Source organism: Leiobunum rupestre, chromosome 6 (genome assembly GCF_980474605.1).
Source record: "Leiobunum rupestre chromosome 6, qqLeiRupe1.1.hap1, whole genome shotgun sequence".
NCBI classification, from domain to species: Eukaryota; Metazoa; Arthropoda; class Arachnida; order Opiliones; family Sclerosomatidae; genus Leiobunum; species Leiobunum rupestre.
In genome coordinates this window covers 38,344,657-38,372,294 of record NC_143389.1, presented here as the reverse complement: position 1 = coordinate 38,372,294, position 27,638 = coordinate 38,344,657, and the positions used below count along the sequence as shown (strand labels likewise).

General features: G+C 37.3%; 2 protein-coding genes across 6 annotated transcripts; one reads left to right on the top strand and one right to left on the bottom strand.

Moving 5' to 3' along the window:
- Positions 1-318: 318 nt before the first annotated feature.
- LOC149940839 (uncharacterized) lies at positions 319-14,867 on the bottom strand. Of its 5 annotated transcripts, none has more exons than XM_090179914.1 (5): positions 14,796-14,867; positions 10,809-10,977; positions 3,750-4,283; positions 3,497-3,678; positions 319-408 (listed from the first exon to the last, which is right to left on the bottom strand). In XM_090179914.1, exons 3-4 carry the CDS (start codon positions 4,142-4,144, stop codon positions 3,546-3,548), a joined length of 528 nt encoding a protein of 175 aa, XP_090036040.1. In that variant the 5' UTR covers positions 4,145-4,283; positions 10,809-10,977; positions 14,796-14,867; the 3' UTR covers positions 319-408; positions 3,497-3,545. The 5 variants fall into 5 exon arrangements, with proteins under 5 accessions (XP_090036040.1, XP_090036039.1, XP_090036041.1 ...); XM_090179913.1 differs by lacking the exon at positions 14,796-14,867 and adding an exon at positions 11,689-12,529; XM_090179915.1 differs by lacking the exon at positions 14,796-14,867 and adding an exon at positions 12,094-12,529.
- LOC149940838 (cell adhesion molecule Dscam1-like) lies at positions 12,066-27,638 on the top strand. Its single transcript, XM_090179379.1, has 17 exons — positions 12,066-12,415; positions 12,751-13,047; positions 13,121-13,240; positions 13,302-13,475; positions 13,556-13,703; positions 13,780-13,928; positions 14,808-15,098; positions 15,164-15,283; positions 15,351-15,672; positions 15,746-15,894; positions 16,003-16,134; positions 16,230-16,394; positions 16,687-17,100; positions 17,285-17,476; positions 20,790-20,954; positions 24,545-24,818; positions 25,286-27,638. Exons 1-17 carry the CDS (start codon positions 12,310-12,312, stop codon positions 25,323-25,325), a joined length of 3,258 nt encoding a protein of 1,085 aa, XP_090035505.1. The 5' UTR covers positions 12,066-12,309; the 3' UTR covers positions 25,326-27,638.

The following is a 27,638-nucleotide window of genomic DNA, read 5'->3' as shown; positions in this document are numbered from 1 at the left end:
GTACTCCGTCTGCCAGGTGCGTTCTCTCACCACCATGGACTGCACCTCCAAAACGCAGATCAAAGGCGCCTTCTTAATGTCTAAAATCAATTCGGCCTCTATACAGTTCGCGGTCGCGAGATTTCTCAAGATTAACAAGAATATCATATTGCGCGCGGTGGCCATTTGTTTAGCGTATTTGCTTTTTGCGGTAGCTTGGCTGGAACGCGAAAATCAAATGGACGATTCCGTATCTTATGACGAATTGTATCATCGAAACGGAACAAAAATATTTATTAAACACAATAAATAATTATATAACAATTTAAGAAACTGGTCTTTTGCTAATTTGTGTTAATAACAGTAAATACAATAAACCTGTAATTCGCGTATGTATATAGAGATGTGAAGTTTCAACGTTATGGTTACCTGTAATAGAAAAATAGATATGTATTATGTATACACAGCGCACTGATATTATAAATAAATTATTTTTTTGGTATTCAAATATTTACGGAAATATTATTATAGTTGATTTCGTATTATGTCATAAGTTCTAACGACGTAAGTATAATATATATTTATTATAATAGTACTTAATAGCCGTCGCATCGGTTGGCGCGGTTTTAATATCCTTACTCGAACTTTACTGCCGTGCAAAGCACAAAAGCATTAACGACCAAATTTTCGATTTACAGATTTTGGTTTTATTTCACCTTATTTTATACGTTAAATTCAATTTTGAACTAATTTTCGAATTTAAAATTTTTGTTCTTAGAGAAATGACTTATTGCAAAACGCATTATTTTAGGTTTTTGCATTATTTTCAAACCAAAAACGCATTAATGTGTTTATTTTCTTTAAAAGTCAAATCAAGACGCATTTTTTTCGCGTTTTAAGACATAAATAGTCCCCGTGGTAAAAAGCATTTTTTAATGATATTTCTGAAATATCGTTTGGCCTGTAAGTTGTTTAGTACCAGAATATAATTTGAGTTGAAAAATCCAAGTCTACTATATAAACTTGAAAGAAGTAAGTTGGGGTATCTTAAGGCAAAGAAAGTTTGAATTTCGCGGGTTTTCTCCATATTTTGGTTTTGGTCGTTAATGCTTTTGTGCTTTGCACGGCAGTTTATTTATTAATTTCACACTCCTATAGACACGCGTAATAACGGCATAGGTCCCGTTAAAGCCCGCCAAACTCTAACAATTACGGGAATAGAATAGGTTTCGAATAGAGATCCAACTCGAGATTACGCGATCAAAGTAAATCCGTGTGGGCGGGGTGGAGGCGAAAATTGAAAATGGTAAACTTTTGGCGTAGGGGTTTGAGTGGAAAGGCGGCACGCGAAAGACCAATTTGCCCACTTTCCAAATCGATCTATTTGTTACCGCGCCACTTTTCTTATTATAGGCTCACGTAGACATTCGCGACTCTTTATTGCGCGATAGAATGTGAACCCGAAGCTCAAAAGCATTTAGCCGATTATCATAAAACAGTATCAGTCAAGGTCAAGGTCAAGCCCACTGTCGCGGCCACATTACGCTTACGGTTTTATAATATCTTCCGATCTAAGTAAAGTATAAATGATACGCGTCCCAATTCGCGTTATACAATTGATTTTGAAAACGCTTATAGCTTAAACTTTTCGTGGACAATGAGGTGTTGGATAAACTCACGCGCAAATTAAAGATTTTTCGAGCGTTGAGACTGTGACGCAACACGAAGTAACAATATATTTATAAATTTTTAACTAGTTTATATATATTCATGGAACCGAATTTCATTATATTTGATCACGCAACATTATCTTTTAAAAAGTGACTTCAGGATAACTTTCTTGATTAATAGGACACACTCGGATGATTAAAATTAAATCTGCCTCTTTGTCTGTATAAAGATGAATGATTATTAAAACATTGTTAAATTTGTATTCTTGATTGTTAGGGCATACTGCCCATCGTTTAAATATTAAATGAAGAAATTATGCAAAGCAATATTGTCTAGGAGCGAGAGGAAATATTCCGTTTTAAATTCTAATAGAGTAAAAACCATTTAGTTCCATTCTAATAAAGTATTCTTAACTTTATTACTAAGTGGTTAGAAATAAATTTCGCCGGTAAAATTATATTCATTTCCTTAATTAAGTTATATAATCCTCGAAGCAAGAGGCGGTGCTATTATTAGAATTGTTTAATATTATCATCCGGGTGATATTTAAAGGATAAGGTACTCGGGGATTAACAATATAACCACCTCGCGTGCACCATAGGTCGATTCACTTTTCTTTTCGGTCAAGAAACGTTCCTCATTCTCAGAATAACTGGATTAATGAAATTTGACTCGTTCATTTTAAGATTAAAGAGTGTATGTTCTTCGCGCGCCTCGGGTTATATCTCTGACGTGTTTTGGTTTTCCCCCTTTTTAAGGCGACGCGGATTGTACGAAAAAGGTGATATGCTGCTAAAAAGACATTCATTTCGAGGAAGCAAATTGGGTCTTCGATATGGCTAAAAGGGGATTAGCCTTCTTCTCGATTTTTTTTTATAAAGCAGTAATTTATCGTTGATATTCGCATTGAAACCGATTTAGCGTGAAAAGTGTAAATATTTATATTTAACATGAGCCCAATCAACGTATGATTAATAATAATAATAATAATAATAATAATAATAATCAGCTAGGCTAATACCCTAATCACCACCTTAGGCCTAAGTCATCAAGCGACTTTTGAAGCCTTTTTTTTTTAATTCAGGTGGCCGGGTTACAATGCGTAGGAGGGTGGTGGCAAGCTACATTTATCTAAACTCCTTTTTACTATAAACACGAAATTTTATTGGAATTTTAATGATAATTCAACAACGAGAAGCTTCCTTAATGATCTTTCTATAATACCTGAAATTACTACTATTACAGTTCCCTTTCAAAGGCACTTTTTGATGGTAATAGTACAATTATACAGTATACTATTCTTAAACACCCTTTCACTTAAAAAGGAGACTACCCGACGTGGTTATCACCGATTTTGTTGAAACTCGGGGGTTAAGTAGACCTTATGGTAGTATGAAAATTTCCAAAGGGAAAAGTTGCAATGGCTTTAGTTTTCCGATGGCAACCGAAAATGTTTTGACCTCTCCATTTAAAAAAGCATGGGATTTTCTCGGTTACCCAAATTTTGTTAAAATTTAATCAATATTGATCAATTTTACCCAAAATCCTTGATCAATTTTACCCAAAATAGGTCTTTATCTTTTTGGGTAAGTTTTGAAAGTATAATTTTTTTAAGTAAGTACCCTGTGAAACCGAGAAAATTCCAAGCTTTTTTAAATGGAGATTTTTCGTTTTGAGAGATCAAAAACATTTTCGGTTGCCATGGGAAAACTAAAGCGTATTGCAACTTTTCACTTTGGCAATTTTCATACTACCATAAGGTCTACCGAACCCCCGAGTTTCAACAAAATCGGTGATAACCACCTCGGGTAGTCTCCTGTTAATGCGCTCCATTTGGGACACTTACACTGGTTTCCGGGTGCACTTTGTACAGTCATCGGCATATACCGTCTTGTTTACGACTTGAGGTGGATGGGGTACGGAGTGACCGCCTCGAATTGAGTGTTTTTGCCATACTTATGCTCGTGACGAGCTCTCAAAGTCGACACGAACGATACAAAGTCCGGGAAAGGCCATCTGCGTCGAAAACTATCAAAGAAAATTCGGGTGTTAGTATCGTTATAGCTTTTAAGACGAGATGACGCGGAACGATTACTTACTAGCTACCGAGAAAGCTGTCCGAACCAGGTATTCCTAAGAAGGAATTCTCCCCGATCATTCTTCTGTATTCGTTCAAACCATTGCCGTCGTCCAGATAGCCGTGGGTCAGTCCGGGCCTGTTGGGAGTTCCGAATGGCTGACTCGATGGGACGCCCAGCGGGTACTGACCCATATGACCCGAGGACGAGGCTAAGTAGTTGGCACTATTGAGGTGATGTAGAGGAAACCCGATTGGGGGCTTATGCGGTTGGTGATAGGCGATTGGGTTGTACTTGTCTATCCATTGGCTGTTGGTCACTCGCGTATGTAACACCAACGCGCAAAGGATTGTCACTGAAATTCGAGTCAGAGTGTCTTTGAATTTGGTTGCGTAGTTTGTACCGATAGCGTCCATTGTTGCGAATTATTTTAGTTGAATTTCGTATCTATATTGAAAATATTCGTACGATCTTCTCGAAGTGCTTAGTGCTAAGTAATTGGCTTGTCGCATTCTCATATCCATCGTATTAGAGGACATCCAACGTTTTCGGACCCTGAAAGTACATTATAAACAAATAATTTAAGGTTATTACAGTTCTTGTAGAACTTACTTCATATTTTACGTAAAATTGTTCAATATTTTTAATAATTATAGCTCTTATTAAAACCAAATAATTTTGAAATATATATTTCATCAACGTCCCATTCGACTATATCTTATTTTAGTGTTACTAACCTCAAATGAAAACGAAAGTGACTCACATAAAAAGATTATTTTTTATATAAACCCAGATATTGGATACATTAAACCCGGATAGTATCAATAACTTCTGAAGAGGCGTTAATTTCGTCTTAAAATATATAGGGTGGCTGCAATTATACCAGGTCGTTTGTGGAATGGTTTTCTGGAATCCTTAATTATTAGTGTTCCTTTTTTGCGAATCGTATATTCCTGTTTTTCACGGTTTGTAAGTTCCACCACCTTGAAGTTACGACGAGGACATATCAACAGGGAGGACTGGTATCAATTTGATCAGCTACCACTGTCAAAGACTACAAGACCGTCGTACTCGAAAGCTTTTAATCTTAGACAACATTGATTTCCAGGATAATGTATAGAAGTACCATAGTATTTTATTGCGGTTCTGAAAGGCTGATTTCGGGTAAACGCCTATTCCTTTTAAATATAGAAGTACCATGGCCTCCGTGCGCATCGATATTATATTCTAAAGAGATTGCGAGAGATGCTTTTAGAAGATTTTTCAGTTTCTCTTGTATTTGGTCTAAAATAAATGCGTTTGACCTTCATATTTATAAACTTTGAAGGTGTGTAAATGTAAATTTAATCCATTTCTTTCGTTGTTTGTTTGAATATACGTCAACATTTATCGAGCTATAAAAGAGGTTAAGCTGAAGCTGTCAAAGATTTAACGACAACGTGCTCGGTACTTTGATAACGCTGCCAAGTTAATTTAGTAAAACGTCTAGAAAGTGTTATTGCTTTTTCTTTCGTAAAGGTTCAAGTTTAATCATCTAGTGCTACGTAAAATTACTTTACTGTACCGCTATAAAATAGTATAATTTTATGACCAAGATGGGCAGGTGCTCTAAATCCCAAGGGGCCGGTATTTTGTATAATGTCTTGGGGGCATCCAGTCGGCAATGTCCACCTGAATAAAAACTAAAATAAACGAGGCGAAAGTTTTCAATATAATTGGCTGCGAATTACGACATCGGATTTCATTTCCGGGGTGTAGTGTTTTGGTTAATTGAGAGATTTGAAAACTAGGTTTTAGTGCTCGACACTGCCGCTACCTTATTGGGTCTGGCAGACTATTTACCCACATTTTAGACCTTAATATGTAAAGACCTTTTGACGCGCGTAAAATAATTTGAAAATCAATCCATAAATCTTAGGTTACGGTTAAACTAACAAGGAGACATCCCGAAGTGTAACCCACCGATTTTGTTCAAACTCGGGGGATAGGTAAACTTTTGATCAATTTGAGGTCAAAATCTGATGTTATTTTCAATGGGAAAATTTTATATATTGTGCTGTCAAAAACATTTTTCGTTGCCATGGCAACGGTTGCCCATTGAGTAAATTCCCCTTAGGATTTTTCATGATACATGAAGGTCTACCAATCCCCCGATTGAACAAAATCGGTGGGTTACACTTCGGGATGTCTCCTTGTAAGTGAAATTAAAATACTAAAATACTAAGGTCGTAACGTTTATATTATGTATGAAACAGTTACCGCGTTGAGAGAGGATTGTTTGATCTATGAAAATCGAGAAGCGTGGCTTCATTTACGCGCACTTCATTTCTAAATTAGGGCCCTCGTTGTTCGTCATCACCAAAACAAAAAATTTGAAAAACATTAATTTTGCCAAAATCTCAATGAAAACACTTTAAGGTATGCTTGCTATTTACAGTTATTCCAGGTTATTAAGATGATTAATTATATTATTCCGAAATGTATTTTTGGTGCCTGACAAACTTGAATAAGTTATTATATATATAGAGGTCGGGGACGGTTAATCATTATCCATGTTTAAATTGATTTTTTTCGGGAAAAAAATGTAAACAAAGAAATTTACCGGTTAATATTTCGGAAAATGATTAAAAAACATGTATTATTCGTAAAATTTTAGCTTTTTATCGGAAAAAACGTCGTTTTCCCGATTAATTTTACAAATTTATCGAAAAATTAATCGGATAATATAGAAATATAAATTACTTGATCAAAACATTTTACGAATAATTTTGAGAGCTTTATCTATTGAATAAAAGTTAACCATCCCCGACCTCTAATTATATATATTAAAATAAATCCTAGTTAATTTATATGTCAATATAATGGTAAAAACATATTATATCTTATAAAAATATAAAAAAAGTGTCCATACCTTGTAAAAAGAGCTCTCAAAATAAACGCGCCATTATATTGAAAACGATAGCGCCAGATTTCCAGAGAAATAAAAGTCGGTGCATTTCAATCCAATAAAATCGTGATGTGTTCTACATATTTTTTGTAACACTATTTACTTTGTCAAAGGTAATAGGGAAAATTCGATATTTAGAAATAACGGGTCCTAATACTGTATATTTTCGGATCGAAACTCTCACTAGTTTCTGAGTGGCTTCGCTAAAGCCAAACGTCATGAAAATGAGAGAGAAAAGGAGGCAGAGATACGCGAAAAACCGGCTTCTCGGACATTTGATTATAATCACCATTTTATCCTTTATATCCCACTGAACAAAGTTTTGCGGCTTGGAGAAAGTGGGCCACGCTGAAAAGTGATACGCAGCGACCAAAGAAGAAAAACTCCTTGTGATATTAATAATGATATAGTACTTGACAAACCAGTCACGAAGCTGGTACAGTCTATTCTAGAATTTTAGCGTGAACTGTCCGAAAACCTTTTTTTGTAGTTAAGGGGCGGATTATAACAAAGACGCCTTTGAAGTTTATTTGTAAAAAATTTCGGTTGAAAAAAACATGATAGGAAAAAACAAGGAGTGATTTTTTTTTAAATTACGAAGTATTGTTCGGAAATATAGTTTTGTTTTATTTTCGTATGGTATGACTTGCCAATACGAAAGCAATTATTACGTAATTTTTATACCGGGAGATTGCGGTCATCATTGAAACTCAATTACTCCAGTGTATTATTACCGATATAAAATAAGTTTTCCTAATTTAAAATGTAAGATTCTTCAAAGTGATAGCTTTTCTAGTCGCCTTACTCTATCTAGGTGTTCTACGGGTCCAGAGTACGTGCGATTCCTTGATTTGATTAGGTTTCATTTCATTTCAAGGGTAAAAAAACAATAACAACAAAAAGATAAGGACGTGTTTTTTTTCTAAAGTCCTTATCATATTGAATTGCTTTGTTTGATTTTTTTTTATTGTTCAACTGGTGCCACCTCAAAAGTTAAAGCTACGTTATTATTTTCACGGGAATCAAAACGGATTTGTGAGTTAAGGTTACGCAAATTTTAAAATACGCCATTAGTGCCATTTGACTGAAATTAACAAGTAAACAAGCATTTGATATCGAAATCTTTGAATTAGTAAATTATTTACAGGGAGATGTAATACGTTAAAATCGCTCGGTTAAAATTTATTAGCTCAAATTTAATTATCATATTTAATTTGGCTACGTAATTTCAATAAGTGTTAAAAATAGTTCTACTAAATGGATTGTTTGATTAATATAACAAAGTCCACCTTCAGCTTGACTATAAAAATAAAACTAAATTAAAATCCGTAATTTAAATCTTTTCTTGTTCCGCCTAAATTACGAACAAATAACTGGGAGTATTTCCTCAATACATTAAGCTTTGTTTCATTTTCACCTCCTCAAACGAAATTAAAAGCAAAAATATTGCTATCGATTTCCGGAATAGTTCACTCAACAGATAAAAATCTTTGAAAAACCCAAATATTTTCAAATTACGCCAAGCCAAAGGCGAATATCCAACTTCCTTCATTTAAAAAACCTGTAAATTCATCGGTTTAAGTATCAGTTGTTCTAAAAATCCAGAAAATCAGAGAATATTATTATAAAATGAAAATTTACCCATTTTATTAGAAAAAATAATAGATATTCGGTAGTACCGCCGCACCGGCTTAGGCTCGCGAGTTACTTAGCTTCTTTATATTGACTGAAGCAACTTGAGAAATTCTTTAGATTTTTCTTTTTAGTGTATACGTCAATGGAAAGAACACCTCAGCAAATATATGGGTCAAAGTTGTACGTGACTTTTCCCAAGTTTCTCAATATCATTTACCTAATGTAACCGATATGATAAACAATCTTTTTTTCTCAAAACACCGTTAAGAGGACCCCCCGAAGATTTAACTTTTACTTCTCGACGAGAGAAAACATTTAACGACTTCCGGATATAAGTGGGTGGCTAAAAGATTAAGCGCTTTTTTGTGTTTTAAAGGAAAATAAAAAAAAATTATAAGGCTAGTTCCGCCCGACTTTTGAATTAATAAATATTATTTACCGGTAATTTTATCTTCATTCGATTTCGAGATTAATTACTTTTGAAATATTGAGTAATCGTTAAACCTTTAAAGGAATCGCTCGATTAGATTTCAAATTCATGTTAAAGTAATTACCTTAGAAACATTTTTTTATACGCGGAAGTTTAGTTTCCGGTAGGGAATTTTAAATTAATATGTTTGAATGAAAGCCGATTTTCGCGTACGAAGACTGACAATTGTGAGTAGTCTTGATTGTTATCGTTGCAATATATAATCGACTTTTTCTACGAACAATGAAGTGATTAAATGCCACAGATTGTATTGGATTGTAGTATATAATTTAGAAGATTGTGGAATTTTTTTTACTAGGCGAAAGTTTCCATTTCGGTATTGTACTTTATAGTTACTATTTTTTTACCAAAAATGCGTGGGGAAACAAATGCGTGTAAATAATAAAATTTTCTGTCAATGCATGTATAATTGATATTCCCGAAATAAACCGCATTATATTGTTTTGTTAAAGATTTTTTTACTTTTTATAATTTGCACAATTGTCACGAATTGCAACCTTAGAAAGGAAAAAAATGCAATACCTACAAATTGTTTGGTTTAAATTTCTGTTTATAACTCAATTTTAGTAAATTAAATGAAACTACGATTAGTTTTACCTTTGTGATGTTGCAAATAAAAACTTCTTTTAATTGTTCTTTAGGGTTTTTAATTTAATTTTAATTAAATTAATTTTTAATTTACCAATTTAAATGACTCAGATAATTGATAAAAATTCATATCATACAGGATATTTGTTGAAATAAACTTAAAAAACGATAATATACAAATGGTACGTGACGGGAAACTCAAAACCGTTCTTTTTTTTAATATTATCTGTTAAGCGACTATATTTGAGCGCAGAACTGCATATAGAAAAGCATTTAAATATCTATTGACCTTTTTGTTTTGCTTCAAAAAACTCTACCCGTTATAAACGAAAGTAATATTAACACTATCGAATTTTAGGGTAATAATGAATACTTCGTAAATGTCTATATCTAGCGTTTATAATATACCATTCCTAACTAACAATTGTAAGTTTTATACGATGTGAATTTTATAGTTTGAGTGTTATTATAACAAATTAGTTTTATGCTATAAATGTGAAATACGGTACTATTGTTATTTTAACTAATGTTAAAAAATCAACTATTTAACCTAATCACTTCTAACATTTAATGACTATTTTGAAATTAAATGGTTTCTATATGAAATTTCAAAACAAAGTATAGCTTTAATTAATTTAATGATACGAAATTAATTAATATTTATTCTGATTTTTTAATTGATTCTCTTGACTAATTATTTGATAAATTTTGCATTACAATTCTTAGATACATTTCGCATTACTAATACTTAGATAAATTTCGAGCTACTAATTCTTAGATAAATTTCGAGTTACTAATTCTTAGATAAATTTCGAGTTACTAATTCTTAGATAAATTTCGAGTGACTAATTCTTAGATAAATTTCGCGTTACCAATTCTTAGATTAATTTCGCATTACTAATTCTTAGATAAATTTCGAGTTACTAATTCTTAGATAAATTTCGCGTTACCAATTCTTAGATTAATTTCGCATTACTAATTCTTAGATAAATTTCGAGTTACTAATTCTTAGATAAATTTCGAGTTACTAATTCTTAGATAAATTTCGAGTTACTAATTCTTAGATTAATTTCGCATTACTAATTCTTAGATTAATTTCGCATTACTAATTCTTAGATAAATTTCGAGTTACTAATTCTTAGATAAATTTCGAGTTACTAATACTTAGATAAATTTCGCGTTACCAATTCTTAGACAAATTTCGCATTACTAATTCTTAGACAAATTTCGCATTACTAATTCTTTGGAAATAAAATAGTGTTTAAAATATTTCAATAATGAAATATTACAAGAGCAATATCTTAAAAATGAAATCGTTGATACCGTAATTTTTAAATTTACTCCAAAATATTAATAGCATATATAACCTCTTTTTCTTTATGAAGCGTGCGTAGAAACAAAAATTTTGGGGCCTACTTACTTTGTAGGTGCATCCTGGAACCGCGCGGCAATCAGCACTTAAATCGCGTATGAGTTTCCCGTGATCGATATCCGAATGAGTGTGAGGTTGGACTTCTCCGGAATCGACTTCGTCTCGTAAGTCTCGGACCACTGGTGTCTTTGGTCAACGCCTCCTCCATCTTCTCTTCCTGCGAAGAAAAAGTTCCGTTATAAGGGGGTGGCAGGACACTCTTGCCCCTTTTACTAAGAAATGGGGACAGCACAATATACTCTCTCTCTCTCTCGCCACATCTGATTTATGCAACACCAAACTGAGACAAAGTGAATGATACTCGCTCGCGCGGTTCATTCGTGGGCAAACTATGGTTCATTCTTCCATGCAAAGGATTCCGCTCGACTCCTCCTACCACACCGCAGCCGTACCACTAATTTTAGAAAGTCAACGGTACGAATAATATGGTCATCTGACGGTGAAGGCGAAGGGGGAAGTGAAGGGATAGGATCGCGTAACGAACTCTCGAGTGATCCCGGTATTTCGAATTGATTGGTTCGGATTGTACGGCTATTTTTGGCAACGATGCATGGCTCAAAGCTATTACTCAATCACGTCGATAACTGTTTGAACCTTTCGTATTTTGAAGCTCGAGATATATTGTTTCTTATAAATATATAGTAACTGACTGTCCATATATTATATTTCTTATCATATGAAATATATTTTTTGGGAACATGTCATAATATTATTTTTATAGGGACCTACTTTTAAAATGAGCGTTTATTTTTAAATAATCCTTTCACGTTTTGTTTATAAGTCGTATAAATGACATTTAATGAAGAGGTTTACCATTTTTACGTCTTGCAAAAAAAGCAACTTCTATAATCCGCGTATCTTTACCTACCTTTATAAACTTTCACCGACTATTTCGGTAAAACTTTCGTATCTCGCGGTTACGCTCTGCGCGTGGTTGATGATCTTGTAACAGGAATAACGATGTCCAATGATTCGATGGCAACGGCAATTTTTTCGTGATTTATTTTCTAATAACTTTATCACCGCCAATTTTGTTTTAGCGTTTGATTTAATAAAGAACTTAATTTTAATTTTGTTTTTTAAATATCCAAAATATAATAATCACTATTATGAATATTTTGACGTCATCCTAGGTTTTTCTCCAGATTGGAATTGATCAGCTTCTTCATCCCTTGGAGAGTGAGCCCCCTGTTAAGTTTCGCGTAAAAATCCGCCGAAAGCGCCACCGTTTGCCAACAGCCGTCACTACACGGAACAGTTCTTTTACATTTACTTTTTAACTCCGTCGTAGACTCCATCATCGTCACGTCGCTCGATTTGAAGTAGAATTAGCGTCAATTTGCGAAGGTGAAACGTCTTCTGGGGTTTCGCGTCATCGACAACGGAAACGCGCGTTGTTGGAAACCTATCATCCTCCGGCGAACATGAAGAAAAGGGTTAATGAGAGAGCCGCAGTGGATCCCCGGTTATTTCAACCCTGAATGCGGCCATGCTAGTTTCAGCTTCCCCGCACTACGCTGGCGGTGGACGAGGCTCTTGCAGATTGCTCCTCGCTCCCTTCTGGCTCTTCCTTCTACCATTAGTCTTCAGCAAAGGTGGGTTCAAAATCGCGAAACAAGGGCCGATACGTAAGGGAGGAAGTAGGCCTCACGCCACCCCCCTCGAAGGGTAACGAAGCCCTCAAGATGGGGACTTATCTCGAGGAACGGACTCTCCTCTCAGCTGATTGTGGGGTGAGAGAGTATTGATTTTCAATCCTTTTCGTCTGAGATTTAACCCTCGCATTTATTGTTCCGTTCGTTAGCGACGGAAAGTCGCATTTTCTAGGGAATATAGATCAATTTTTAAGAATCGTAGAACGATCGTCTGAGAGGAATAGGCGTATTTCACGATATTCTTAGTAAATGTTTCTCTAATTCGATGATTGCAGCTTTAGCCCCCAAAATCTTGCAAAAACTCCAAGGCGCCGAACCGACGGCTTTGGCCAGGGGGAAAAGATTTCAGTTGTTCTGTACGGCGAGCGAGGGAGATCTACCCTTGACCTTCCGATGGATGAAGAATGGCCAGTCTATGGCGTCCAACGTCGATATCGTGGTCAGAAGAATAGACGATTATTCGTCGAACCTTTTCATCGAATCTGTAACGGAATACCATTCCGGTAACTACAGCTGCGTCGTGTCCAACGCGGCAGGAATGGATAGTTACACCGTTTCCTTACAGGTGAATGGTTAGTGTACCATTTGGAATATTTCGAATAAGTTTGTATTGGGCACTGCCGGTTTACGTTGCTTCGGTTACAGTTCCTCCTTTTTGGATCCATCAACCCATTGACAGAACGACAGTGTTTGGAGGGGATATAGACATACCCTGCGAAGCCGGAGGACATCCCAGGCCGAAAATTACTTGGAAGAAGTCTAAAGGTTTACTTCGGTGATTTTTGATTAACTAACACATCCACTGAGTAACTTTGTTTGGATCCAGATCTACTTTCGCATCTCATTCAAGACATATTGGACAACGGTCGGTTTAGAATCAGCCCGGAAGGTACGCTGACGATTTCTAAAGGTCAGAAAGAGGACACGGGCTACTACACGTGCGACATTAACAACGGGGTAGGGCCAGGATTGCGCAAAACGGCCAAAGTTGATGTGTACGGTTAGTTTGAATTTGATTAGCTTAGAATCGAGCGCTTTAACCCATCGTGATCTATAATTTTCTCGCCTTCTCTTTCTCAGTTCCACCTCAAATGGGCGAAAAGTTTCGACATTTGGTCGAGAGAAACGGACAAAGTGTGCACTTAACCTGCGAGGTAGTCGGCGATCTGCCCCTGACCATAGAATGGAGGAAAGGGGATCGCTTATTGAATCCCGAATCCGACAAGAAGTAGGCTATGAACTATTTGAATGTTGAATAGCGCCTATGTGATAGTAATGATGAATTCGGGGACGTTGGGGTCTAGGCTGTCGGCAGTTGAAAAAGAGAACTCGTCCGGAGTGAGCTCCATCTTGGAGGTGTCCGACGTTGAAGCCGAGGACAGTGGTCTTTATCGCTGCCTAGCCGAAAATTCCCGCGGGAAAGGTGAAACTCAAACTCGCCTGGTGGTCGTAGGTAGGCTTCTGAAGCGCACGCTTTTGATTTCTAGCCTTCGCTCTTTCAAAATAAACTCGTGGTTCCGAAAAGGCTCTGTTATAATCCTTTGTCAAATTTCGAATTGATTTCATATTCGAGTGTTATTAACGATCGCTCGCCAACCGAACCAACAGCGCCACCCAGCGTTCGGTTCGGTTATTTCGAAAGGAAAGGTGATCGGCTGTCGCGTCAAGTGCGATGTGAAACGCGAAACAAACTCGCGTTACGCAAACGAAAAATGGGTATTCAAGGTCTGTATCGACGTTTATTGATCTCTATTTTTGGTCGAATGTATCGCGGTAAGTCTTTCTGGTAAGCTATCTCTAACGTAGGTACTTTTTATTTCAAGGAATCCTTTGAAACATGATCGCGAGGCGCCACGACTCTGAAATGAGAACGGGCTAGTTCATATTTCGCGAAATGGATTTCGACTACGGTTAGCCAGCTAATTCCAATATCTACGCTAGATTATTCCCTAATTAATTCACCGAAATAAAGATTGAATCGTTATTTGACAAATTGGAAATTTACAATATGTTGACTTTTATCATCACTCTAATTTCGGTGCTATGGTCGTCGAATCAAGTGGTTGTTGAGGGTAAGTGAATCTTGGAGGTCGGTCGATGGCTTTCAAGCTGCGCACTTTCGAAGGGAGCGGTGGCCCTCGATCGATCGAATGTCTGGATAGCAGCGAGGCACGCCGGGATACCGAGAGCCGCGGGCGGGTAAAACAACCGGGATTTAAAAATCAAAACAAAAGAGACCATTCAAAATCAATCGAAGGAACGCCGCTCCTGTATTTTTTATTTATTCCACAAAAAAAAGCTCTTGTTGAAAAATACGTACTCTTGTTTTCAGCCGCTCGCGCACCCACCATCTTGCAAAATAATCGCAGAGTAGAGATACCCAAGGGTCACAGATTGCAGGAAGTATGCGCCGTGAGTGCGGGTGACCTTCCGTTAACATTCCTCTGGTTAAAGAATGGACAAACGATGCCGACCAACGTGGACGCCGCTATTCGACGTATCGACGATTACTCGTCGCACCTAATTATAGAATCAGTCTCGGAATATAGTTCGGGAAATTATAGTTGCGTCGTGTCAAATCCGGCTGGAAAAGACCAACATACCATTAGTCTACAAGTCAATGGTAAGGATTTGGTTCTATTTAGAGAAAATGCGCCGTTAATAAATTGCATTTATATCTTTTGATAGTTCAACCTTATTGGATTCGTCAGCCCACTGACGCCTCTGTCTTAGCGGGTGACGACGTGATTCTGTTATGCCAAGCCGGTGGTAGTCCGGCCGTTAAAACGTCCTGGAAGAAATCTAAAAGTAAAATTGCTTTATTATATTGTGTTTGTTTCAAATAGCGTGTCTCTAATGATAAGCGGTATGCCAGATATATTAACCGAAACCTCGAATGATGTGAGGACCAGTTCTAGACTTCGATTCGACGATGATGGCTCCCTCAGTATCACAAAAGCGACGGAGGAAGAGGAAGGTTTTTATACCTGCATGATCTCCAATGGGGTTGGTGATGACTTGAGGAAAACGGTCAAGGTGGAAGTACTAGTTCCCCCTCGAGCCACGGAGGAATTTAGAGTCTTATCCTTAAAGAAGGGAAGTCCCGTCGAGCTGTATTGCAACGTTACCGGAGATTTGCCTCTTCAGGTAACTTGGGAGAAAGACACCGGCGAATTGAAGATTTCGTCCGATGACAGGCTAGTGTCTTACGGATAATGTCAATGCGATTACTATTTCGAGTATACGCCTAATTTTACGAATGCACTGCAGAATGTCAATTACTCAGACGGATTTTGGAAGAAGCGTGGCGTCCGTCATGAAAATAGATCGTTCCACCATCGGCGATAGTGGAACTTATACTTGTTCGGGTCAAAATGGCCACGGACGTAGTGATACTAGATTTAGATTAACTATTATAGGTAATCGAATAGGCCTATATCTTAGCCCGAACCACGAGATTTACACGAGTGAAAATGTTGAGACTTTTAGACGCGAAATGACCTATTTCTAAACGCAAACATTTGCAGAACCTCCTGGGAAAGTTAAGAAGGTGATGTTGTTGAATATCTGGAGCCGCAGCGTTCGTCTGTCGTGGGACGTCAGCTACAACGGCAACAGTCCCATTACTAACATCCTGATCGAGCACGAAGCCGCCATAGGTATCACTCATTCGATCTTTTCCGTAATTCCTAACCTCTCAATTCTACGATTCAAACTAACGACGTAATTATCACTCGTTACTTATCGAGGAAAGAAGATTCCAAAGGGAAGGTTCGCCAAATGGTCAAGCCCAACGAACCATCCAACGTCTTGGAAGACTTGGATCCTGGAACTACTTACTACTTGTGGGTCAGAGCAGAAAACGAAGTTGGCATTGGGGATCCGTCGGATAGAGTCGTTCTTACTACCATGGAAGAAGGTACTTAAAGCGTCGACAGGAATGCATACCTCTACTTGGAATGCTTATCCTGCCGTATCGCGTATGGTAAGATCACCCTGACGGCTTTGGCCCCGCCTACGAGAAAAAAAATCCCCTTTGCGTGCGCTCCCTTCTCGCGTTGTTGTTTGTTAAGTTAACATAGTGACGTCAGAATACCGTCAGCCACATCGAGACGAAAATCTGCCGCGATAAGCATTCTAAGTAGAGGTATGAATTCCTGGCGTCGATAATTAAGTTGGAAATAAGTACATTCTTCTTGCATTTCGTATAGAACCGTCACAGGCACCCGCGAATTTTAAAGTTGATTCCGTGAGAGCTAGATCGGCGAGATTCTCGTGGGGGTCGATGCGCCCCAAACATTGGAACGGCAAACCTCTCGGCTATTACTTGGGCTTCGTGGAAACTCGGAGCGACGGACACTACGCGTACAAAACTATTTGGGATCGGCATTTATCAAACGGAACGGTCAAGAGCTACCTGCTTAGCGGACTTCACAGGTCCACCGATTACAAGATTGCCCTACGAGCCTTCAACAGCGCCGGAATCGGTCCGCAGACCGACGCGGTCAAGATTCGTACTAAGACGGGAGTTCCGCCAAATACACCCGTTATCAAGGTGCTGTCTTCCAAGTCCGGGGATGTCGAGTTCAATATATATCAAGAATCTCAGGACGACGAAGTAGAAAGTACGTTCTCTAATGTTAAAATGAGTATCTAAAATAGCCACCATCCTTTCGTTTCGTAAGACTTAATTAATTGAGAAAAGCTTCTTTCCTAATTGTTATTTACGACTTAAGTTGTAGTAAGAAAGGCTCCCCCCGTGAACAGTAACTCTTTCTAAATATTGTTTTCGATGATGTTCGTGAACAGGTTACATCTGTCACATCAAGCGCCAGCCGAACTCGAACTGGGAAGAGGCCCCTCTGGTTGTTACGCCTCGAAGTCGCTACACAATAGGATGTCTGCAGGGCAGCAGCAAGTACCAGGCCTTCGTCACGGCCAAGAACGCCTTTGGGGCCAGCGAACCCAGCGAAGTGGTCGCATTCAACACTGACCCAGCTGGTGAGTTTCGTATAACCCTCTATATTAACAAAGTAACGTAATTAAGTTAAATATAACACTTACAAGGAGACGACCCGAGGTGTTACACACCGATTTCGTTCAAACTCGAGGGATTGGTAGACCTTCATGTAACTTGAAAAATCCTAAAGGGAATTTATTCAATGGGCAACGAAAAATGTTTTTGACAACATAAAATGGAAATTTTTCCTATTTAAGCCATATCGGTTCATTTTCACCCATTTGGTTCAAATTGATCAAAATGTGATCAATTTTGATTTTTTTCGTCAATTTTAAATTTTTTTTTATAATTTTGGTATTTTAAAACTTTTCAATTTTTTAAAATCGGTCAAAATCCCATGTTGTTTTCAATGGGAAAATTTCCATTTTATGTTGTAAAAACATTTTTCGTTGCCATAGTAAAACCGTTGCCCATTGAATAAAATCCCTTTAGGATTTTTCAAGTTACATGAAGGTCTACCAATCCCCCGAGTTTGAACAAAATCGGTGTGTAACACCTCGGGTCGTCTCCTTGTGAGTAGTACGTTATCGTCCTACTAAATCTTGATTGCGCAATAACTATAAAAATCAGTTTAGGGATAATTTTGGCTAATACTTACTATGTTACTTATGATATTACTTAATCTTCCTTCAATTGGTTCCATAAATGAAAAAAAAGGGTGGAGAATAACCCGAATTTAAAACAAATCTACTATTTATTTTATTTTATTTTATATTATATTATTTATATATATAAGATCGTTAATTATAGTGATTTTTTTAAAACGATACGGTCTTACGAGCATTCTATTTAAGCCAATTCAACGGGTGGATAAATCGCGAATATGATACCGGTGTCATTTATTTTTAGAAAAGAAAAGAAACGGGTTTGTTGTTTATGGGGTTTTGTGGGAAAGTAAAGTACAGTATAATTGTGGAAGAGCTAACTCTTTTCGCGTAGATTTTCAAAAGGAAACTATCCGGTATTATTTCCTGGTGGAATTAAAATTTAAGTTTAAAATTTCCTTCGCCCTTCGCAAATAATCAAGCGAGTCGACATTTCCCGCTAATCCGCGAAATCGAAAATAGAAACCGATGTGTCAAAGTGTCATTCCCAAATTATAGTCATTGTCGGTTTTACAATACTCCCGTTTTTATTCCAATTCGTGGGTACCAATGGTTAAGAACAAGAACACTCGATTATTAGTCTAATCGGACAATGGCATTACGGCAAAATTGACCCTATAGTGCAATTACGAGGCGGATAAGTTTAGCTGTAGTGTTCACAATGATATCAGTTATCGCGTTCAACTATAAAAATTTAATCTTTAGACCGTGATTACGGTATGAACTTGAATATAACTCGTAGGTTTTAATGATAAAACTAAGTAACTTCTTCGCATTAACATAATTATTTCTCATTTTTAGCCTCCCCCTCTAGTTAATCTTAGCTCATCAACCCTGCTAATTAAAATTATCATTTTGTGCCCATCACATATAGCGTTGTTAAGGACAGCCACGGAACATTTCATAACTCTATGACTAATATCATAAGTAACATAAGAACAATAAGTTTGACACTTCCTATTGCTTTAATGCTAATTTTCTAACCGAACCTTTTTTCGGCACTGCTACCTAGGAGCAACAAACACAACACCCTACACTACACAAGGAGAACGCAACCCGTCAAAAGTCGTGGAGTTTCTTGTGTACGTTTTTCATTGGCTAGACGCTTAAGCACCTGCTGCCGTCGGAAGGGGAAAATTCGAAAATTGTCTTCCCCCCGCCCGTAAAACGTTCAGCGTAAAGGCTCGTGACGCTCGTCCAATGAAATTCGTACACAACCCTTCGTTAGCGTGTTTAAAGACTAGCTGCGTTCTACTTGTGTTTGTTGCTCCTAGTTGCTACTCTCAGTAGCGGCGCTAAGGGTGGGCTGAAGTGGGCTTTAGCCCCCCTGCAATTCTGAGAGGGGCCACATATTTATATTAAAAGGGCCACATATTTGAATGCATGAATTTTCTTTTTCTCTAGAAATTGGTTTTATTGCCAAGAAAAATTTTCTGGAAAAAAATTTCAAAATCAATTTGTTTACTCAATAAGATAGTAGACCATAAACAGATAGATTCGGGAGGAAGGGAACGGAAATTGGGAGAAAGTTGAATGGACAATAGAAAGAAAAGAAAGGGAATTTAGGGAAATACCCCGGGCGTGCACGTGTCCCCTCCAGGTCGGATACAAGCCGCACCAAGAAAACGACCTTGCTCTTCTCGCTTCCTGGAAAATTTATAAGGGGTCACTAAATTTGTAAAATGGAGTGTAGCTACACCCCATGGTTGTAAGGGCCACAAAATAATTATCCCACCTGTGAAAAAAACCTTAGCGCCGCTACTGGCTACTCTCTTCAAGCTGTGACTTGAACTCGCGACTTACCGTTTTGATAAAAATTTAAGCACGTTCTGGAGTCGCGAGGGGCTTTGGTTTTGTTTTGAAGCCCGCGTGCGAATCATGCGCACAAGTGATAAATAAAAACATGAGCTCGTGGCGCCGAGAAAAACCTTTTTAATTTTTATCATTTTAGCCTATATTCCGCCAATCTATCGGAAACCTAGGCTGCGTTCAGAAACGCTCACCGCTGACACCGGTGTTTTACTGAACGGCATTTTAATTTCGGGTATTGACGTCACGATAGTCATCGGTGAGACACCGAAGTCACCGAAAGATAAAGTCGGTTTTTCCGATGACTGACGTCATTACTGACGTAAAACTACTATTAATGCTACGCTATTTTAAAAAACACCGATGACGGAATAAAAGCGTTCAGCAACTTACGACGTCATTATGACGAAAAAGCTCATCGGTGGAAAATATAAATCCATCGGGTTTTTTTCCGTTGACTGTTTCTGAACGTACCCCAGATATTTCGGCTTAGCAGAAGTCTCACGTATTTTAGACACTAGAGGGCTCTGTGCTGAGAAAACATCTTGATTACGCAATAACTATGAAAATCAGTTTGGTTGTAAATCTCGTTGTTATTATGTTACTTACCGGCCACCTGAATTAATGGCTTTAAAAGTCGCTTGCTGACTTAGGTCTAAGGTGGTGCCTTGGGTATTAACCTAGCTGATTATCTTATCTTTATCTTATCTTATGCTAATATCTTACGAAATAGAGCTATTTAGAATCATTTTAGTAAACGTAACCTGCCTTCATAAGAAAGTCTGTGCAAAAGATTTCAGAGACTTATCACAAACACCGCTACTATATTTGAGAAAGGTTGTAGTTTTGCTTAATGGAATATTTTCTCACTATTGCTTAGATCCGTTCGCTTTTGGTAAAGTAGAGACTGAGTCTCTGCTGGAGAAGACGTGGACATTCGTCCTGCCGACGGCCGTCTCTCTCGTGGTCATCATCATCTCTTTCATCATCTGTTGTTGCGTTTTGTGCAACTGCACCAATCAAAAGAGAGTTCCCAGAAAACAAGGTAAAGACCCCATTTCAATCAATCCAATTCCAATCCTTTCGTAACAAGCATTCAATTCAGGGGGGATCAGTGTTTTTCCTGGCGGCACATTTGCACATTTTTAATACGTTTTCAAATTTTTAGTACGAAAATACGTTTTGGATTTTTTTAATCGTATTTAGTACGTTTGAAAAAAAGTATGAAACGAAAATATGTTTTGATATTTTTTGGCATATATTTAGTACGTTTGAACTTTTTGGAGTTCGTTGAAAGTTTTCTAAATAGTACGTGGTCTAATTTCACCTGCGAATTCCTCTTGTATGACCCTCTATTGAAAGCGACATTCACGCGGTTTTCAAGGGCATTGTAATTGTTGACAGCAGTTACAATGCCGGATTCAATCTTTTGACATTTAAAAAAGGAAGGAAATTTGGCAAAAAATGCTTCGAAAATACGTTCTGTGATTGGAGGAAGTACGTTCCTGAAATCGCTCGGAACAACACTGGGGGGGATTCGAATGAGAGAATGGGGCCAAACTTTTTAGCACGCCATTTTAAAGTTTTGGCCCATTTCCGTTTCAAAAAATTTGCCTGGCAACAACGAAAATCCGGTAATATTCAAAATGGCGGCGGGCGTGAGTTTGTGTTCTACTATTACTTCTAGCAAAGGCTTAGGGAACGTTTTAAATGAGCAAGTACCTGAATTTATTGAAAATCGCTTAATTTTTCCAATTACCGGTTATTCGAAATCGCTAGAAAAGATACCAAAGCTTTCGGTAGAAAATGTTTTAGCATATTACGAAAATAAATATCACCAAACGGTAGTTCGAGAGGAGTTACAAGTTTGCCATCGAAAGTTATGTGAACAGTGAAACTGTTGAATCCTCATTTAACATGTGTGTATCATGTGTATATCATTTTAAAGAAATTTCATTTGCGTTACATTTATTTGAAATATAATTATTTTAGTGTTACCAATGTCGCTTATGTCAAAGCAAAATGCTTTAGAAGCCAACGCGATGTCAACTCAGCCCAGACGCAACTTTTAAATTCCGTAAAATTTTACAGAAATTTATCCCAGGAAGGATAAAAATTGAAATATTAAGGTTGAATCACTATGTATTTTTTTAAGAAGTAAAGTAAGGGGCAAAAAACATTCTAACGGGCCCAACCAAGATGTCACGGGCATTTAAGTACACACAATCACCCCGTTGTATTCAATATATTTTAAATATTAAATTTAAATTAATTTTTTTGAAAGAGGAATTTTATAGAAAATTAATTTTTCGAGTTACGAGAACATTTTAATTTAATTTAATTTAATTTTTAGACAAACCGAATTTTTTGAGTTACCTGGTTTTCGAAATAAGGTAGAGAAACGCAAACGGGTTAATTTAAATTAATTTTTCGATAAACCAAATTTTTAGAGTTACTTGGTTTTGGGATTTAAGTAGCGAAACGCAAATGTTTTGGGGCTAGATGGCGTCTGTATCAATTTGTACGAAATTCAAATATCACAATAATGCGTACGCGGACTATGAGGTCCATAAATGTTCAAATCTCACTTAAAACTAAAATTTCTTAATGCAACCGAAAATTTAGTTAAACAAATCGGTCTTATTTTTAAAAAAAATATGTAGATTTAAAATGTGCAAATGACCAAATTGTGGCTCCCCGATCTCCAAAATTCATAACGGGCTACCGATAATTCCTTTCTAACCATTCTAAGTCTAATTCTTTGAGAGATATGTGAAATACGGCTACACTGTACGTGGGCCCAGTACACACAAGTCCCCTTCACCATCATTCCTGAAGCCGCCACTGATTCCATTAGGATTAATAATTGCTACACTAATATTGCCTTTATATTTCATGGTTTGCCTTGTTTTCTGAATTTAAATTCGTATTTTATTTAAATTTTTTTAAGTAGGGTCCTTTTATGACGCGACACGTCCCCTTTAGCACCTTTTGTTCCGCGAACAATCGCACATTCCCGACAAAAAAAGCGCGGCTCTCTATCCTTCGGGTTATTGATGGCATCTCTTTCCTCGACCCGCCATGATGGATTACTTTTAAGAAATCAGTATTCTAGAAAACCTTTGTACCAAGTGCCTCCCAACATAAAACATTGTTACGGTTTTTATTTTACTGTGGAATTTAGATCGAGGCGTCTATGAAAAATAATCCACGGTGGTGTGGGATTTAAGAATAAGATATTATTGCTTATCGCTTAGGGAAAAGTGCGTTAAAATTTCACTCTTTCTTTTACAAAACTTTTAGATGGATTATATTTTCAGTATTTTCCCTCTTTCATTTTTTAATCATGAAGGAAAAGTTTCCATAAAACGTAGAAATTTTTATTTTACGACCTCGGTCAGTCTGTTTTAAAACGAGCGAAAGTGCAAAGGGTGAAGAGGAAGCGATGGAATAAGGATTCCACCCAGATGGTTTTAGCCAAATTTTAGATTGTCCTTATTAATAAGCCGTTTATTATGGTCATATTTAGAAAGTGGTTGGTCTTCTCCAACGTGGCCTAGATGTTGAATTTTCAGTTTTTTTCCCCTAAAATCGTGAAAAATTAGAGTTATATTTGTGTTATAGTGAATTATCCCGAGATTAAATAACTATTAAAAAAGGAAACTGGTAGAAGAAGTAAATAAACATTAATTGATCAATTATGTCGAATTCCCTTTAACACACTGAAAGCATTGAGAAAAACGCAATTAAGTTGATAAAATTTGTCGAATTTTGTTTGTGGTTTGCGCTTAACTAAAAATAATAATAATAATAATTATCATCTTTGCACAACCTTAGTCTCAAGTCAGTTAGCTACTTTTAATTCAGTTTTATCAGGTGGCCAGGTTATGTTGCGTAGGAGGATGGTGGCAAGCCCTTCGTGCCAACAGCTCCCTAGCACTAACTATACCGTTTTCCTCGAAAGGAAAGGGGAAATCGAAGAACCACCCCTTTTTAACCAGTGGGGAGATAACTTGTTAACTCTACGCGGAAGAAGTGGTTCAGAGTTTTCAGCCATGCAGTACCACAGGCTAGGATGTAACACGGCTCTTCTTGCTGCGACGCGAAAGTGCTAACTACTCCACCATTTAAAGAAGCTATTTTTCACCTTCAAACATAGCGGGTCTATCAGTTTTTGTCTGTGCCAGCTAGGAGCAACAAACACAACACCCCACACAAGGAGAACGCAACCCGTCAAAAGTCGTGGATTTTCTCGCGTACATTTTTCATTGGCTAGACGCTTTAGCGCCTGCTGCCGTCGAAAGCGGAAATTTTTGAAATTGTCTTCTCCCCGCCCGTAGAACGTTCAGCGTAAAGGCTCGCGACGCTCGTCCAATGAAATTCGTACACAACCCTTCGTTAGCGTGTTTAAAGGCTGGCTGCGTTCTCCTTGTGTTGGTTGCTCCTAGGTGCCAGTGATAGAGTTACGCTCTGCACAAGCTAATGGCGTTCACAATAGGAAAGAAGATACTTACCTGTTAATTAGTGCATCGCGTATTTTAACTTCTAAACAAAAGCAAACAATTCCTTTCAACAGAGGTTTCAGCTTACCTCATGCCCTAAAGTAGAATGTAATTTGGTGGTCCTTTCTGACAGATGGGGTCGCTGTCCGTGACTTTTCGTACTGCGCTCCGGCCAGTTGCAGTCGCTCGGAGAGTGGCTACTATCCTCCGCTGAGGACCTCCTTGCCGAGAGGCAGCGCTGGCTCCCAATCCGGATTGATGTCGGCTAACCGAGCAGTGTACAACGAGCCTCGGAACTACAGTCCTTCGACGGAGGACAGCGAGGAACCCAAGTACGAGTGCGTAATGGAGGAGATGAAGACCTTCCTCCAGCCACCAGTTAAAACGGGCTCCGGATCTTCCAAAAGGTAATCCATTTCTTTTCCCTCTCAATTTTCATAAATAAAAGTGCCCCTATTTCTAACCATTGAAAAACATTAAGGAGTTTTACTGTAAAACAATTCAACCCTCCAAGCAGTGGCATAGCTGATGGTCCGCAGCACCCACGGCGCGGGGGGGGGGGGGGCGTTCACTTAAAAAAAATTGAAAAGTGGGCCCCATTGAGATTTTTGCAAGGGGGCCTCGGAGTTCTCAGCTACGCCACTGCCTCCAAGGTCATGCCAGTGGGATAATGGGGGTTGACACAAAGATGGTTACCATGTCCATGTGAAGGCGTGTGTTGATGTCAAAGTACAGATTCGAATACTGGCGCTATCTCTTTGACAATACCGCCGCGGCGTCGACCCCTTTTTGTCACCCGCTGGTGGAGAGGTTAACGTTTTTTTACAGCGCAGCTCCTTCCTTTTTCTCCACATTCTAACGATCACATTTTTAGATCGAGCAAACAAAGTGCCGCGCCACCTGTGCCGACATGATCGCCCCGGAACAAAAAAACTTTAAAAAAATCAATAAAACCGTGCGTTTAAATAATTTTCAACCGAACATTAATTTATAATTAAATTATACGAATTATGGCGCACCATCTGAACAAAACTATCTTTTCAAATAATTCGAAAGACAAAAACTCTTATCAAAATACATTCCTCATGACCAAATTTTGGAACGCGGTACCTGTCCACTTTGTAAATAATTCGTCAAGTATTTGTCCCCTTTTCGGGAAGTGAGGGCGGAATGAGGGAACGAAGCCTGTAATGAATATTTACAAGTATTTTCCAATCCTTCTCACTTATCATTTTATTTCATCGGGCGTCTTTGGCGCTACATTCCAAGATGGTTTATTAATTCAGAATATTAAAAGTGGTGGGCGAATATATCGATGTAAATGCATGCCTATCTGGTTTTAGCAGGATATTAACGGGAGAAAGAAATGGCATGTATTTAAGACGTATAACCGTATCTTGCTCTTTCAGTAATATTCTTTTTATTGTAATTTTTCGTCGCCCCAAAGCAAATACTAAGTAACTTCAATACGTTGAAATATTTCCTTGTCAAACTTAATTAGAGATATTATTAAGCTAAATCAACTCGAGTTAGTTCAAATAGCAGAAATTGAATAACGCAACTAGTTCTTAAGAATCCAATTAATTCAATTAATTACACGACCAAAAGCTGGATCGTGCTAATGGGTTCTATTAATTTAAATCTAAATCTTATTTTGTGTTAAAGTTAATCGTGAATTAAAATAAACCAGCAAAGTAAAATTCGAGTTTACAAGTTGAAGTAAGTCAACATACGCGGTATTTGATTTAAGGCGACGATTTGGGGATTAAGTTACTCGAACAAATTGCGAAACTTCATTTAGACTGTTAATAAAAGAAACGCTTTATTTTTAAATACATTTCGAGTAAATCTGGCCGTAGTTTATAGTTGTTGTCGTTATACAGAATTGTTTTCAACCTGTTGAAATATGGAGCAAAATAGTTGCTTGGTCAATCAGTTTGATAAATCGAAAATTTTATCGGCACGCCTTCAAAATACCCCTTTTAGCTAAAATGTAGGCTACCCAGCATTTCGATTAAAAATAACGTAATAACCATAGTACAATATTTCTTCTCAAAAATATTGAAATAGCGCCATCCGGTAGCGACTTCCCGAAGTATTCTTCTGGGAATCTAATCTCATCCGCCCGCTAGTTTTCATTTACGGTTTCAAAATTAAAAGGCTTTTAAAATTTAAAAAAAATCGGCATTTTTGAATCGAAATATAGAAATGACTACCTATTTTAAATAACTTTATTTAGCGTTTTGGTTTATATTGTTAATATTAATTTGAATTCAGCTCAGCTGAAAGCAGGAAAAGTCACCAAGACTACAAGTGTCATACCTTGGGTTATTACGTTACTTTTGGTTATAATTAGATGGTTTTCTAGCTAGAGTGGTAGGAAACACTTCCGTTAACTTCTTTATGCTAGTCAAAATGGACGCAAAAGCATTTCACAGTGGGACCTTTTAGGTCCCATTTTCAAAAACAATTGACTTTCCCAAAAGTCAATGAATCATTTTTGCCTTCGATATTTTCCTCCCAAGTAAACCGAAATTGGCTACAGTCTCAACCCTTTAAATTAACACAATTATTCTTGCACCTGCGCCGATGGGGTTAATATTCTACTCAGTAGAAAACATTAAAAAAATGCTATTTCCAAATATTTTGAATAAAAATGTCACCCCATCCGATCCAGGGGCATAGCACCGTTGCGAAAGTTGGAGAGGTCAAGGCAAATCAAACTATGAGGATGAGGGGGATACCCCAGATTGTTTCCCCCGTTTTAGACATTTTGAGGACATTTCAGGTGATAATTCAGTGAAGTATAATTTGATTCAAAAGAAATATTTAAATCTCAATTTATTTAAATAAAAACGTGATTACTTTACTTGTATGAGGTAACCATTTTTATATCTTTAACGCTTCCATTTGAAATTTTTTATATAACCAAAGCTTAGTGGCCCTTCTCAGTAAAAATTTTGGGAGAGGCAATGGTTCTGCCCCCTGGCCCCCGTTCCTTACGACCCTGATCCGATCCCTATTTCAGAGCATGAAAATCGCCTGCCAACTAGACCCCCATTTTTACGAAAGATCTTTTTTAAAGCAAATATATTAGTGGAAATATATAACTAAGTTTCCCCTTTTAAATTGTTGACATATTGCAATCTCTTTTAAACGTAAAAAAAATGTTAATTGTTGAGTCTTTTGCGAAGAAAAAAAAACAAAAAATATTGTTACCAAAGTTA